The sequence below is a fragment of the Paramormyrops kingsleyae genome, chromosome 19 (genome assembly GCF_048594095.1).
Source record: "Paramormyrops kingsleyae isolate MSU_618 chromosome 19, PKINGS_0.4, whole genome shotgun sequence".
NCBI lineage: Eukaryota > Metazoa > Chordata > Actinopteri > Osteoglossiformes > Mormyridae > Paramormyrops > Paramormyrops kingsleyae.
The window spans coordinates 24,690,187-24,704,651 of NC_132815.1; the positions used below are offsets into that span (position 1 = coordinate 24,690,187).

The following is a 14,465-nucleotide window of genomic DNA, read 5'->3' on the forward strand; positions in this document are numbered from 1 at the left end:
AGGTAGGTAACATAGTCCTTTTAGGTAAGCAGGAAAAGGCCTGGTTGGGTGGATGCCAACGTGTTTCCTCCATCACTTTGTTAAGTGTTTGGCATCGGAACAAGACACCGTGGCAGATAAAAAAAAGGTTATAATTTATCATCTTCTCCTGTGGATTGGAAGGGTACTCACCATCATTTTTGGTGGTGAGATGTTTGAACAGTATGAACAGCCTGTCTCATAAGTTCCTCGTGGACCATGGACTAGGAAGTCTGCAGTATGTTGTGTTTTGTCTTTGTGTATTTATTATGTTATCCATTAACTTACGGCTGTACAGCCATGCCTTGTCTACCAGTGTAGGTAGTAGATCATTCTGAACACACTGACAGTGTGATTGATTGCTGTGTTTTTTTTCTCTGTCTGTCACCCATCCCATAATGAAATATAAAATGCTATGTTCTGTTTTTAATCAATAAGTTATGCCATTTTACACATATTTCTTCAGATTGAAAGTGGAAACTCTAATTGTTGGTGTTTGTAACTGTAAATTCTGTATGATCTGCTGGATGGAGATGACTTTGCAACTACAGTTGTGTTCAAAATTATTCAACCCCCAATGCTGTAAAGGGTTTTAGGGAATTCAGTGTACATTTGTAATTGTGTTCAGAATGAAATCTTACAAGGACTTTTTAAAGAACCAAATGCAACTAAAATGTTTTTGTAATACAGTATTAAATGTTTTTTGTGTGATTTCTTCATTGACACAATTATTCAACCCCTTAAAGACTACCACTCTTAAGAACAGAGGTTCATTCAAGTGTTTTCGATCAGGTATTGAAAACACCTGTGGATGTCAACGAGCAGCAATCAAGCATAATAAGCTCCAAATAGGCAGATTTAAAATGACTGTGATACTCAGCTCCTTCTAGACATTTACTGGTGTGTTTACAAACATGGTGAAGTCAAGAGAATGGTCCAGGAAGACAAGAGAAGAGGTGATTTCTCTTCACAAGAAGGGCAATGGCTATAAGAAGATTGCAAAGATGTTAAACATTCCAAGAGACACCATAGGAAGCATCATTCGCAAATTCAAGGCAAAGGGCACTGTTGAAACGCTACCTGGTCGTGGCAGAGAGAAGATGCTGACTTCGACTGCAGTGCACTACCTGAAGCGCAAAGTGGAGAAAAGTCCCCGTGTGACTGCTGAGGAACTGAGAAAAGATTTGTCAGATGCGGGTACTGAAGTGTCAGCTCAGACAATAAGGCGCACACTGCGTAATGAAGGCCTCCATGCCAGAACTCCCAGGCGCACCCCCTTGCTGTCTCCAAAGAATAAGAAGAGTCGACTGCAGTATGCCAAAAGTCATGTGGACAAACCACAAAAGTTTTGGGATAATGTTCTGTGGACTGATGAAACAAAATTAGAACTGTTTGGGCCCATGGATCAACGCTATGTTTGGAGGAGGAAGAACAAGGCCTATGAAGAAAAGAACACCTTGCCTACTGTGAAGCATGGCGGGGGGTCAATCATGCTTTGGGGCTGTTTTGCTTCTGCAGGTACAGGGAAGCTTCAGCGTGTGCAAGGTACCATGAATTCTCTTCAGTACCAGGAGATATTGGAAGAAAATGTGATGCAGTCCGTCACAAACCTGAGGCTTGGGAGACGTTGGACCTTTCAACAGGACAATGATCCCAAGCATACCTCCAAGTCCACTAGAGCATGGTTGCAGATTAAAGGCTGGAACATTTTGGAGTGGCCATCGCAGTCACCAGACTTAAATCCGATTGAGAACCTCTGGTGGGACTTAAAGAAAGCAGCTGCAGTGCGCAAGCCTAAGAATGTGACTGAACTGGAGGCTTTTGCCCATGAAGAATGGGCTAAGATACCCGTAGATCGCTGCAAGACACTTGCGTCAAGCTATGCTTCACGTTTAAAAGATGTTATAACTGGAAAAGGATGTTGTACTAAATACTAAGAATGAATGTCACTTGGGGGTTGAATAAAACTGATAATGATGTGAGCACAGAAAAGACATTTGTGGTTATTTCCTTATAAATGTTATGTTATATTTGTCTGACTTACAAGTGCCTCTTTGATTTAATTGTAAACAAGATGACTGAAATGATCAAAATCAATGTCAAACTGGCCAAAACACTCAATTTCAGTGGGGGTTGAATAATTTTGAACACAACTGTATGTGCATTGAGCGTACATTTGTTTGTTTGGGGTGGGAGCACTTTTTGATTTTTTTTTTATTTAAATTTTGGGTGTCTGTATTGAGCAGAGCTGCCCCTGAAGGTTGATAATTCAAATATTTAGTCAGACACTGTGATTCTTAAAGCTGAACAATCCTTTTTCTTGTCAGTCAGTGTAATAACAGGATAAAGCTGACAGAAGCTTTCAAAAGGGATGATATTTCAGTGAGGAATTATAAATAAGGGGAGTCATAAATAAATATTTTTATGTTCTAGTAGGGTGCTTGCTAAAAAAAATCCACATTAGCAATTATCTCAGTGTCACGCCAAGTGAGGAAGGCAGGAGCTTGATTCCGGAGAACCGGAGAACCGGAGAACCCCCATGGGGAGACTTTAGGATAGGTTAGGAACAAGAGGCGAGACTAACGAGTAGCAGGGTCACGCTGGGGGGGGCAGGCAGCATGAGACACTCATCAGTAGTGATATGAGGGTCGAGCTGTCAGTCGGGTCAGAGACGAAGCAGCGTTCCGGCCTGGGACAGACCGGCTGTGTGGCGTGTGACAGGCCTGGGACAGACCGGCTGTGTGGCGTGTGACAGGCCTGGGACAGACCGGCTGTGTGGCGTGTGAGAGGCCTGGGACAGACCGGCTGTGTGGCGTGTGAGAGGCCTGGGACAGACCGGCTGTGTGGCGTGTGAGAGGCCTGGGACAGACCGGCTGTGTGGCGTGTGACAGGCCTGGGACAGACCGGCTGTGTGGCGTGTGACAGGCCTGGGACAGACCGGCTGTGTGGCGTGTGACAGGCGGCCGCAGTGCTGGACTATCTTTCTATATCGAGTTTTCCTTTCATAATGGCCATTGATAGCGGAACGCTTGATCTCAATTCATTATAAATTTCATTTATATTTAGGTTAGATGAAGGTTAAGAAGCGTGTGCTAAATTGTAATACTACTACTACTACTACTACTATTGAAACCATTTTGAAATGTCAGTTATATAATTTTGCTGTTTCATGACTATCAGTATAACTATCAAAAGATCTTTTATCTGTGTTTCGGCTGAGAATCAAAAACAAAAAAGGTGCCACTTTAACTCTGCAGATGAGGTGGCGCTGTGGTGAGGCGTGAGCTAAACGTGTCACACAGGCCGTGAGGCCACTCTGATCTGTTAGCATGGGCCCCCAAGTGAAAGTCAGTCCTTTGCACCACTCTGATCTGTTAGCATGGGCCCCCAAATGAAAGTCAGTCCTTTGCACCACTCTGATCTGTTAGCATGGGCCCCCAAATGAAAGTCAGTCCTTTGCACCACTCTGATCTGTTAACATGGGCCCCCAAATGAAAGTCAGTCCTTTGCACGGCCGCCACGCACATAAATAATACATAAATAATTATAAATAAAATTTCAAAGTAATTTGCTGGCGGGTGTGCGATGCCTTGTGCTACTGTGCGACCAAACTGCCTTGGGGAGGGCCACACAGCGCACGTGTTTCACCGAAAAAAAGTTTTGGTTAAAAGCTTCATTTAACTAGGTTACCTGCAGAAAGCAGAAGCACCAAAATGCTCCAGCGGCACTGAGAGCCGCAGCTCATGGTTCAAATCGTCACTGAAACTCACGCCAATGGTTTTCCTAATTGCCAAATAGTCTCTCTCTCTCATATATGTGTATGTGTGTTTATAACGTTTGGATGCTGTTCAACCGAATAGTTACTTCAGCATTAGTTCAAATACAAGAACTCGTGGCCATAGGTGGAAATTAGCGGGAGAACATTTCAAACTGGATTTGAGGAAGCACTTCTTTACACAGCGTGTAGTTAGAGTATGGAGTAGTCTTACTGATAACGTAGTGCAAGCTGAATCCTTGGGTTCCTTTAAATCAGAGCTAGATAAGATTTTAACAACTCTGAGCTATTAGTTAAGTTCTCCCTAAGCGAGCTCGATGGGCCGAATGGCCTCCTCTTGTTTGTATAGTTCTTATGTTCTTATAACTGTGGTTTCCCATGAGGATCTGGCTGCAGGACACTGGGTGGCTTCCAATCCGGGACTGGAACTCACATGACCTCAGACATGATGTTATGAAAACTTCAAGAACAGAAGCAGCACATCCACTAGGGCCATGGCCAAATTCAGCGGCTGCATCCGTTAATGGACACAGTCTCGATGAAGGCGTAGCCTTTGTAGGCTGCATTCTTTGAAGGCTGAACAGAAAGCACTGTCAAATGGGACGATTTGGCCTATGGATAATTTCCTAATTGCATCGGCAGCTGTTCCCACCATTACCTTTGAGTCACGAAGAGTCGCTCCTATCGCCTAGCCAGGATACACACAATTTACCTATGTGCAATGAATCTTGGGATATGTTGGGCTGCAATGGATCCATCAGGAGGACCCATTTCTAGACTGCATTTGAATGAGCCTTTGAACTGGGACAGCTTTGTCACACTGCTGTGACATTCGGTTTGCAAATGCAACCTTAGAAGGGTGCAGCCCCTGAATTCAGGCTCAGCCTAGAAGGCTGAAAACCACAAAACCTCCACAATAATGCTGGATATGACGTTAGTGCAACACTGGGAACTGACTTCAATTGTCTCTTTTACGGTACATTTTTGCTATTTTGGTGATAGGAATCGACGTTAATAATCTCATTTAAAGCTACAGGAAGTAGCTTAGTCTAATTTACATTTGCAGTCAGTGTGAAATTTTCACCTCTATGTAGCTTAAGATATGAGAAATATCCATCTCCATAATTTTAAACGAAACAAGGTAGAATCTATCCACTGCTTTATTAGGTCTCTCTAATAGCACCATGCTGAGCCAGATGTGGAGCTCATGTCATTTCTAGCCCCACAGTGGAGGTCCTCCTAGTGGTCATCCCCCAGTGCTCTGCAGCCAGACCCTTGTAGAGGATACTGTCGGCCTGGTAATGTTTCACGGACCTGTGGTTGAGAAACATTGCTCTGTTTCTAAGGGGAACCAACCGAAAAGGAGAAACAGCCAAATGAATGTATATTTCTCTCTCTCACACACACACACAAATATTTCAATAATTAAATGTGCCATTTTATTTTAAAATAATGCAATAAAATTTAGACCTATTGTATTTCATAATAATGATGTAGCTTCAACTTAAGATATTTAAATTGTGTTTAATAATAATGTGATTTTCTTTAGACAGTCATTTTTATAAAATGTTTTACAGATTGCAAAAGTGATCACCAAAATAATTCATTTACATTTCACACTTCCGAAAGATTGTTTTCTAAATCAGCTTTTTATTTCACAATGGCACTTTTTGTTATAAAGTTGCACCCTGTCAATCAGTTTTAGGAGAGCAGGACTACCACTACCATTCTGACAATATCACGGGTCTTTTAACCTCCAAGTGAATCAAATTATGAATCATAAAGCTGCTACTCTAATATCTTTAAACGCAATTGCTAAACTTAGAAGAAAAAAATAAATCAAGTTACGGGAAGAATATTTGTTCCGCCTACTCTCCTACATCTTACCGGAATTCTGACTAGCAATGCTGATGCTACAAATGGTGTATGCAGACAGTATTCACCAATACTAATAGACATTACTCAGGAAAAAAAATACATTAGACACCTTAGGTAATTTGGGTTGCAGTAAATTGAATGCCTTTAAAAACATTTAATCAAGATTACAGTTAAAATAAGAAAAGAGGTCAGTTTGTTTAACGAGTAACCCGGACTCAACGTTTTAAAGTGAATTTAAAATAAGACTTAGTATCACATAGTCAGGGGTGCCAATAAAGATTTTGGGCCCCATGACAGCATATTATATTGGGCCCCCAACCCAAATCTATTGGATTATGTTCCAAATGTTTTAGGGCCACAGTCACACAGGGGCCCTTGCAATCGTCTTAACTTTCCCCAGCTTTACGGCACCCCTGCACACAGTAGGCATGCAGTCACTATGTGTTCTTCATTAGCTACAGTCATTCCATCAAAACTGTGCTTTTATCCCACTTCTGACTAAATATATTTATGAAAAATATAAAATATAATTTAACATAACAGCAGCATGGCTACGTCATGAAGTTGACCCCGGCTGAATGCACTTCACTTCTTACACAAGAATTTTTTTTAATTAAAACTTTTTTTAAAATAAAAGTTGACAAATAAAAAATTGTGAGAACTCAGCTTTATTGGATAAACAAAAAATATACAGTATTTACGAAAAGGCTATAAACATTGTAAGCTGAAATAAACATTGGCAGGCAATCAAAGACAATCACACAAGGCAAATTATTATTATTTTTTTTTTAAAAGACACTTCATTGCTGACAGTAAGTACAGGCTAAACAGAACAATAGAAAAAGCTGCAGGTGCTCTGAGATAAATGACTAAATCTCAAAAACCAGCGGTAGCTTTCATTCATCCTTCTCAGTCATGCTTTCAAGGCGATGTTGACGATAAAGGTATGCGATGAACACAATGGCCATTCAGGCAACGAAGATGAAACAGAATTATACATTTATACACAGATATGTTTTAGGTGTTCCTGCCCAGTGCTCATGTTTCACAGATTGTTCCTTGTTCTGCGTCAGAGTTTATTCTTTGAAAATGTTGAATCAAATGATCTCATGTTGGCTCAAGCTGATCTCATCGCGGGACCATTTGAAAAACATCTGCATTCTGTGTGCATTCCTCACATGGTGAAAGAAGACCCGTTGTCATTGCTGCAGCCATCTATGGACTTCCTGGACAGGTACGTCTCCGAGGTGAACCAGGATGAGCGCCTGGAGTAAATGTAGCGCTTCCCGATGCACCACAAGTCCTCCATGATCTTCCGGAAATGGTTTCTGAACTTCACTCCTATGAAGGCGTACAGCACCGGGTTAAGGCAGCAGTGCAGATAGGCCAGGCTTTCTGTAACGGCCAGGCCTTTCAGGATGTTAACCTCCTCTGAACAGTCCTTTTCATTAAACTTGACCACGGTATGGTATAGGAGTGTGGCATTGTAGGGGAGGTGGCAGATGATGAAGACAACCACCACAGCCATGACGACCCTCACGGCCTTGTGCCGTTGGAAGTTCTTTGCCTGCAGCAGAGTTATGATGATGCTGATGTAGCAAAAACCCATGATGAGGAATGGAACGAAGAAGCCCATGACCATCTGCGTGGTGGGGATGATGACTTTCAGAACCATTGCAAAATCGTTGTTGCTAAACCTTAGATAACACAGTTCCTTGCTGTTTTCAGGGAATTCACTCCCAGTTTCGCTTTCCAGGTGATCTTCAGGCCCTTCCGTGCTGCTGTGAATGTATTCAAAGCCAGTATTGTTTATCGGGTAATATTCAAGGTAATCGCTGTATTTCTCACTGTACATGAATGTGGGTACGGAAAGGCTGAGAGCCAGCACCCAGACAGCCACGCAGATGATGCGGCTGTAGGTCATGGTCTTGGAGCGGATCCCAAAGGATCTCCTGGCCTGCACAATAGCGAGATAACGGTCACCGCTGATGCAGGCCAGCAGCAGCATACCGCTGTAGAGGTTGACGCTGTAAACACCCCGAAGCAGCTTGCAGGATGCGTCTCCCATGACCCAGTTATACTGCTCATTGTATATGATCAGCGGCAGAGTGACCACAAACATCAGGTCGGCGATGGCAACGTTCAGCAGATACACGTCTGTCATGGACTTGGCCCTTTTGTAGAGTGTGTAGGTGACTATGACCAGGATGTTCCCCAGAAGGCCCAGTATACAGACGGCAGCGTGGATGCAGATTCTCGCCACCTGAAATCCGTCCTCCTCGTTTTCCATGTTACATGGCTCAACGATAGAATAATTATAATCCATTTTTTCCACTCGGGATTTTCTGGAATGAAGAAAAAAAGAAAAACACGCATCATATCAAAAAGAAAGCTCAGACCCCATTTTCCACAAAACATTTGCAAAAAATATACAACCTCGTGCATTAATTCTAATGTAAAAATTCAGTCATATAGATATTTATATCTTTTATATCTTTTTAGGAGTTGTTCTTGCTCAATAAAAACATATCCAAGCATTTCCCAGAAAGTATCATATACCACACAAATATACCTGTAGAATGTTATTGCCCTATTCCAAAATACCCCCCCCCCCCACACACACACACACAAACCGTCTTCGTATCCATATGTTTATGGGGACTCTCCATTCATTTCTATGGCCAAAACCCTAATCCCCTAATCCAAACAATGACACCCTACCCAGCCTTACCACTAACCATAAGTAACCAAACATAATACAAGACTTTTAGGCATTTTTATTTTGCTTTTTTGATTCCATTCACAGTTTATTTTTAAATAAAATTGAGGTTATCCTTGTTGGGGACTGAAAAATTTCCCCACAAGGTAAAAAGTTACACGTTTCTATCACGTTGTGGGGAAATCTCGTCCCCAGAATAAAATATGCACAAAATCGCATATACACACACAGCTCTGCCTAGATAACTCTGATCCAGTATAATGACTTTTATATGTAGTCCTGAGCAAAAAAAAAAAAAAAAAACATTCATTCGGGGGGAGAAAACTGTGCAGTCTTTGCCAGCCTGACGGTGACACACTGTGGGACGCCAGCGATGTACATCAATTACAAAATTACTATTTTTGCTGCATGATTAAATAGGAGAAGAATATTTACAATATCAGTTACACCTCTATAAATCTGACGATGTGATTTTAAATGGAACTGAAGTTCAGCAACTAAACATGGACTATGTATTCTTGGACTGTTTTTTTTCTGAAAATAATATGAACAATCAAGTGAAATTTGTAATAATTGTCATAAGACGACAAACTTCACAGAGAAACACAAGAAGGATGTATTAAAAATGATCATTTTCAGGAAGGAGTCAGGGAATAATTATTATTGATTTTGATGTAACTGAATTACATCAAAATGTATTTGAACATTTTTGCAAGCAGTTTGCATATGACTGCAGAACATTAAAAAAAGAACATAGCAGGTTTTTAATGACATTTGATCTGGGAAATGAATGTGTCTTGCATTGATATTGCAATTGAGCTCCTTTCAACTTGTCCTACTTTCAGTAACAAAACCCAAACTTCTGTCCTACTTTCATTCACGGCACAAACTTTAATGCTGCCCTACATTTGACATTGAAACCTTGAGTAATCTCTGTATTTTATATACACACATATATATATATAAATACAGATCTTAATCTGTGCCGCCACTGATATTGCTCATGCCTTGATGCTGAGGACATCCCTCAGTAAAACCGAAATACTGGGCCGGATCTAGTTATAGGTACAATAAGCAGTTGCCTGGGGTCCCCAAATCACCTGTGCTTTGGAGAAAGCGGAAAGATCATAAGTTTTCCTGGTAGGGGGGCTTCCTAAGTAAAATTTTGCCTTGGGCCCCTGAAAAGGCTGAGCCGGCCCAGTCATCATCGCATGTACCCTATTGGCTCAGGTGTCTGAAGCTGAGAAGCATGACATCTATATGAGAAGCAGACGTCCCTCTGAGGAGGCAGCAGCGGCTGCTTTTACCCAATGGGCCCTCGGCAGAGCTGCAAAGCTGCCAGCGGCTCATGCTGACAGGTGATGATGTTCTCACACCGGGCCCCTGACCCACTTTCATCTGCTCGAGTGACAGCACCAGGTGGCAGATCTTAATCTCATTAGCAAAACCACAGCGTCCGTCCGGCACGTTGCCGTGGTGATTCAGCACCCATGCGGATGCACGACAGCAGTGCAGACAGGAGTGTCTGTCCTCCATTCTGCATGGAAACCCGTTAGACGTCCATTCAGGTCCTTCTGATCCTTACATCATAAAAGCTGCGTCTCGCAAAGTTAACATCTCCGCATAGATTTTAATGAGGAAAAAACCTCACTTCAGAGCAAGACCCCAATAATATCAGCAAACCTCCAACCTGTTGTCACTTCTGAAGAAAATTCTTATTGACACTGAACATTAAAGTCTATTCCAATATACATAAATCATTTAAAAATATCTTGCAATGTTACCAGAATAAACTCAATATTAAAAATCTTTTTATATAATTGTTTGCATTAAAAATAATTCTCCTAAACATATTTTTTTTTATTTCATCAAAAGGACCTTGCTCACTTTTAGATGAAAGACATTTTTCTCACTCAATATAATGTTTCATATTCCCCTCCTATATCTAAAACCATGGGATATAACTAATAGACAAACAAAAATGAATAAAAAAAAAAAAAAAAGTCCAAATGGAAATTTGTATGATCCATCCATCCATCCTAGTTAGGGTCACAGACTATGATTATATATTCTTGAATACGTCACATGTGAACATAGACTTTTATGAATATCAATTCATATTGACATACTAATTAACAGTGTGATTGTGGCCTGAAAGGATGCAGTATTTAGGACAAATCTCCTTACCACAAACCTCAAACGTTTACTGGCTGTAATATCACGCTTAAAAGTGAGTCATGTCTATGCAGTATTGTTGTGTGGGGCATTGGTAAGCATTTATCTTCTTGCCACCAGGACATAAGAACACCTGAGTATAGGTGTGTTAAGGTTACTAGTTAAAGACATGTTCACTAGCTGTTTGTAAATGAGCTACTAGTATGAATGAGGACATCTGTAAATGTATTACAATATGCAATCTTTGGCACAGTTACAATTTATGTTCTTATACACTTCTCTGTTCTAAAACAAAAAGTTTTTCAAAAGCTTAGACAATAGCGCAGCACAATAGTGTGAGAATAGATAATTGCAGGTAGTTACATGATTACAATGGACTTCCCTGTTAAGTTGGAAATGTACGGTTTGTGGCTACCAGCATGGCTTGAGTATACAACAGAAGTAGACCATATTTTCACTACCTACGTAAGTTGTTAAAAAAATAAAATAAAAAATTCTGTGCTGCGATACAAGAAGCTGATTCATTAATAAAGCGCAACACTGAAGTCTTGTGTATCCTCGATGTATTTTCACAAAAACATAAAATATAAACATAAAAAACGCTGGTGAGGAAGCACCAGACTAGAAATTTGTAATTTATATTGTGCTCTTCAGATGTGTGTGTATCATACAGAAATGTTTCTGCAGGGATATTGCCCTGAACTTCATGTTTCATACAATTCTGGTATGTTTGTACATACTGACAAAGTGATGCGATCCATCTCACAGTGTATAAGGACCAAAGGTGTCTCGGTCACATCTGGGTGCTGATGTAGAGTCCACAGTTTGGTCTGGATACAGAACCGGATGAGCTTCTCATCAGGGGTGGGGGTGAATGTTCTAAGATTGCTCCCCAGGACCAAAAAGTCACTTAAATGTCAACTCACTGGGCAGGGTTCAGATACAGATGGAATCTAATTCATTGTCTTTGACGAGGGCCATATATCTGTCACTGGGTCAGCTTCTCTCTTTTTCGGTTTCATGCTGATAATCTGGATGATAAAATGTTTGCACAACCATGGGCTCTGTGGTGAAACACACGTGTGCCGTTTAAAATAACCACACAGAAGCTCCACAGAGCGTTCTGGGCTGTGTCACACCTAGGTGGTCAGGAGCAGCAGCGTCGATAAGTGCACAGCAGTCTTATGAACTGAAGGGATGACTGTCAGAGATCAAGCGTGTAACACACACAGGATACCCTGCAGAATTGTCACTACCTTTCTGGAACTTTTTTGCACTTTTGAGTGAAGGGAGGCAGTGGCGATGGAGAAGCTCGCTCGCACTGCAAACCCAGCACTGTAGCAGTGGAGTGCAGCTGCAAATTCAGATCTCGGCACAGATATATTTTCTTTAATTTATAGTGTTTCATGTTGGTGCCACCTACATTGTTTTAAAACCTTCAGAATACGAAGATATTTTTTGACTCTGTAGATATGAGTCAGTGAGCCAAATAAAGGTCACACTGAAATTAATGAAGAAACAAAAAAAGAATCCCACGTTAAAATTCATCACTATCAGATTGCATCAAGAATCAATTAAAGGGCATCTCTTTGACAGAAGCTTGACGTAAAGTAGCTGAAAACAAAATTCAAGATTTACCAAAAATACTGCAATTTACTGTTGCAGGATTGTTGAAATGTAAATGTAATCCAAAATAATAAACAGTGAATTTTAAGTGATTTTAAGCAAATGACAGGTTATATAATTATACCATATATCTATAAAAACGAATGCTTTATTGTGTCGTGCGCATACTGCGCCCAGACCACACAGGCTTATAAGACATCAAAAGCACAACATTTTATGTGCTAAGAAGTCCTTTGTAAATCATAGTTTTACACAATATTGGTTTCTATTACCTCATAACTTCAACTAACTAACCTTTAAAACTAACCTAATAACCCAAAATATACTATTTTTAAGTTAATATAAGCAGTTTGTGCGAAATATGAAAAACAAAAAAATGCCAATATGAAATAAAGCCATAACTCATTAGCAGTAGCATAATAAATTAGATGTATAAGATATGTAATGCTACCAAAACTGTAATAATTACACTAAATACCATTATTATGCAATGTTTTATGTTTGAAATCAGAGCACAACATTACATGAGGGCAGATCCATATTTCTGGCATTATTTTTTTAATAAAAATTTTAAAATGAGAACTTACCTACTTCCGAACGGGCTGGACTCCTACAACAGCCTGTATGGTGCAGAATTTCTTTCTTATTTATTAAAATTTTTGGCGTCCCCAGAAGTCTGTCTCAGGAGTTAGGCACACCTCGACGCTCTTTCACTAATGAGCTCTCATCAAAGGCTGAAGTACGGCACAGGCTGGAGCGCTCTGTGTGTGTGCTGACGTCAGGACCACACAGATCTTTTGCCAGCCTTTGTAAAAGGCTGCGCTTATCGCTTTAACCATGCTGCACGTCAAGATAACCATCCCTCTCATAATCATCTCATAATCATGAATAACAGCAGAAACAAGCCATGGTGTGTGAGGTGACTGGAGTCTCTCAGGCTGTTTAAATGAGAGGAGGCTTTACTGGCTTGCGGGTGGAAATGGTGACATTTGGCAGTGGTATCAGACATTCTAAATGGGGAACTTAAGGCGTAAACAAAGTCTTGAGTACACAGAAAATATTTTCGGTTGTTGAAAAAAAGGCCAAAGCCACAGAAGAATAACACCATTTCTGACAATTTGGCAGAAGAGTGACATGCACAGAAATCTAACATGAACACTGCGCACATGGGTGGTCTGGAGAAGCAGAAACACACCCGGCTCCTGTCAGAGGGGGGCCATCTACTGAAATGTGCTCCATGGCAAAGAGAAATGACTTGTTTTCCCCCCTTAGCAGCCTTCTCCACCCCGCGATTGTGTAAAACTCTGAATGAAAACAATGAATCAAAGTCTCATTGACTGGCAAACATATTAAACAGTTACACATCACTTTCATATAGTGATTTAAATCTGATTTACCTAAAAAAATTAAAAATAATTAAAGATTTCACCCCAAAATCCAGCCGGGATTCCCTGCCTTTCAAAAGCCTCAGGACTAAGGTTGACAGTCATTCACCATGGACATCCCACGTTGGGCCTCAACCACATTCACTGCAGACTGTCCTCATACTGCAGCAGAGAACGTCTGGCCGTGTCTACCTGCCCTTCCGCTAGAGCAGTGTTTCTCAATTCCTCGGGGATCCAGAGACAGCCCACATTTTGCTGGGGGCTGGGAGGGAGCAAAAACGTGGACCGACTGCGGGTCCCTGAGGACCGGATTGGGAAACACTGCCCTAGAGGTACAGCCGTTATGAGGATGTGGGATAGTCGTCTCCCTGGGGTGGCTGGTGACCCCTGACAGACATCACACCTCCTGCAGGGCTGCTGCCTGTGGTGATGGTGGCTTTCACACATGGCCTTGCAGGACAATATTTGAAACCACCCGAGTACACAGAGCATGATTTGCCTCCCCCCCACCACCTATACACGCTCTGAAAGTGTTTTTGTCTTTGCTTCATTTACAAAGACTGGTGTCCTTAATCGACATAACTAAAATGAATCACATCAACTGCATCCTCTCACAGTCAGTTTGCATGCCGTGGATTTTGATTCATCACTGCATTTTCATACTTGATCAGTCAGGCATGTTTGCAGGCTTCTTTCACGGAGCTACTTCCATGAAACCAAAACCAGAAATAGATCTGTTTCTCTGCTGTGTCCGATGTGTGCAGCACCTCACAAAATCCATTTTTTTCTTGCAAAATTACGTGCTTGGCAAATGAAATTTTTAGCACTGATATATTTAAAACCTGACATTGGATAAATTGATGCCAAAAATAGTAACGTCTTGTCTGCT

General features: G+C 41.2%; 1 protein-coding gene across 2 annotated transcripts; it reads right to left on the reverse strand.

The window, feature by feature from the left end:
* Positions 1–6,321: 6,321 nt before the first annotated feature.
* On the reverse strand, positions 6,322–14,350 carry ccr6a (chemokine (C-C motif) receptor 6a). 2 transcript variants are annotated; one of them, XM_023824845.2, is made up of 2 exons: positions 12,783–14,350; positions 6,322–8,016 (listed from the first exon to the last, which is right to left on the reverse strand). In XM_023824845.2, exon 2 carries the CDS (start codon positions 7,995–7,997, stop codon positions 6,846–6,848), a length of 1,152 nt encoding a protein of 383 aa, XP_023680613.2. In that variant the 5' UTR covers positions 7,998–8,016; positions 12,783–14,350; the 3' UTR covers positions 6,322–6,845. The 2 variants fall into 2 exon arrangements, with proteins under 2 accessions (XP_023680613.2, XP_023680612.2); XM_023824844.2 differs by having other exon boundaries at positions 12,779–14,350.
* Positions 14,351–14,465: the final 115 nt, after the last annotated feature.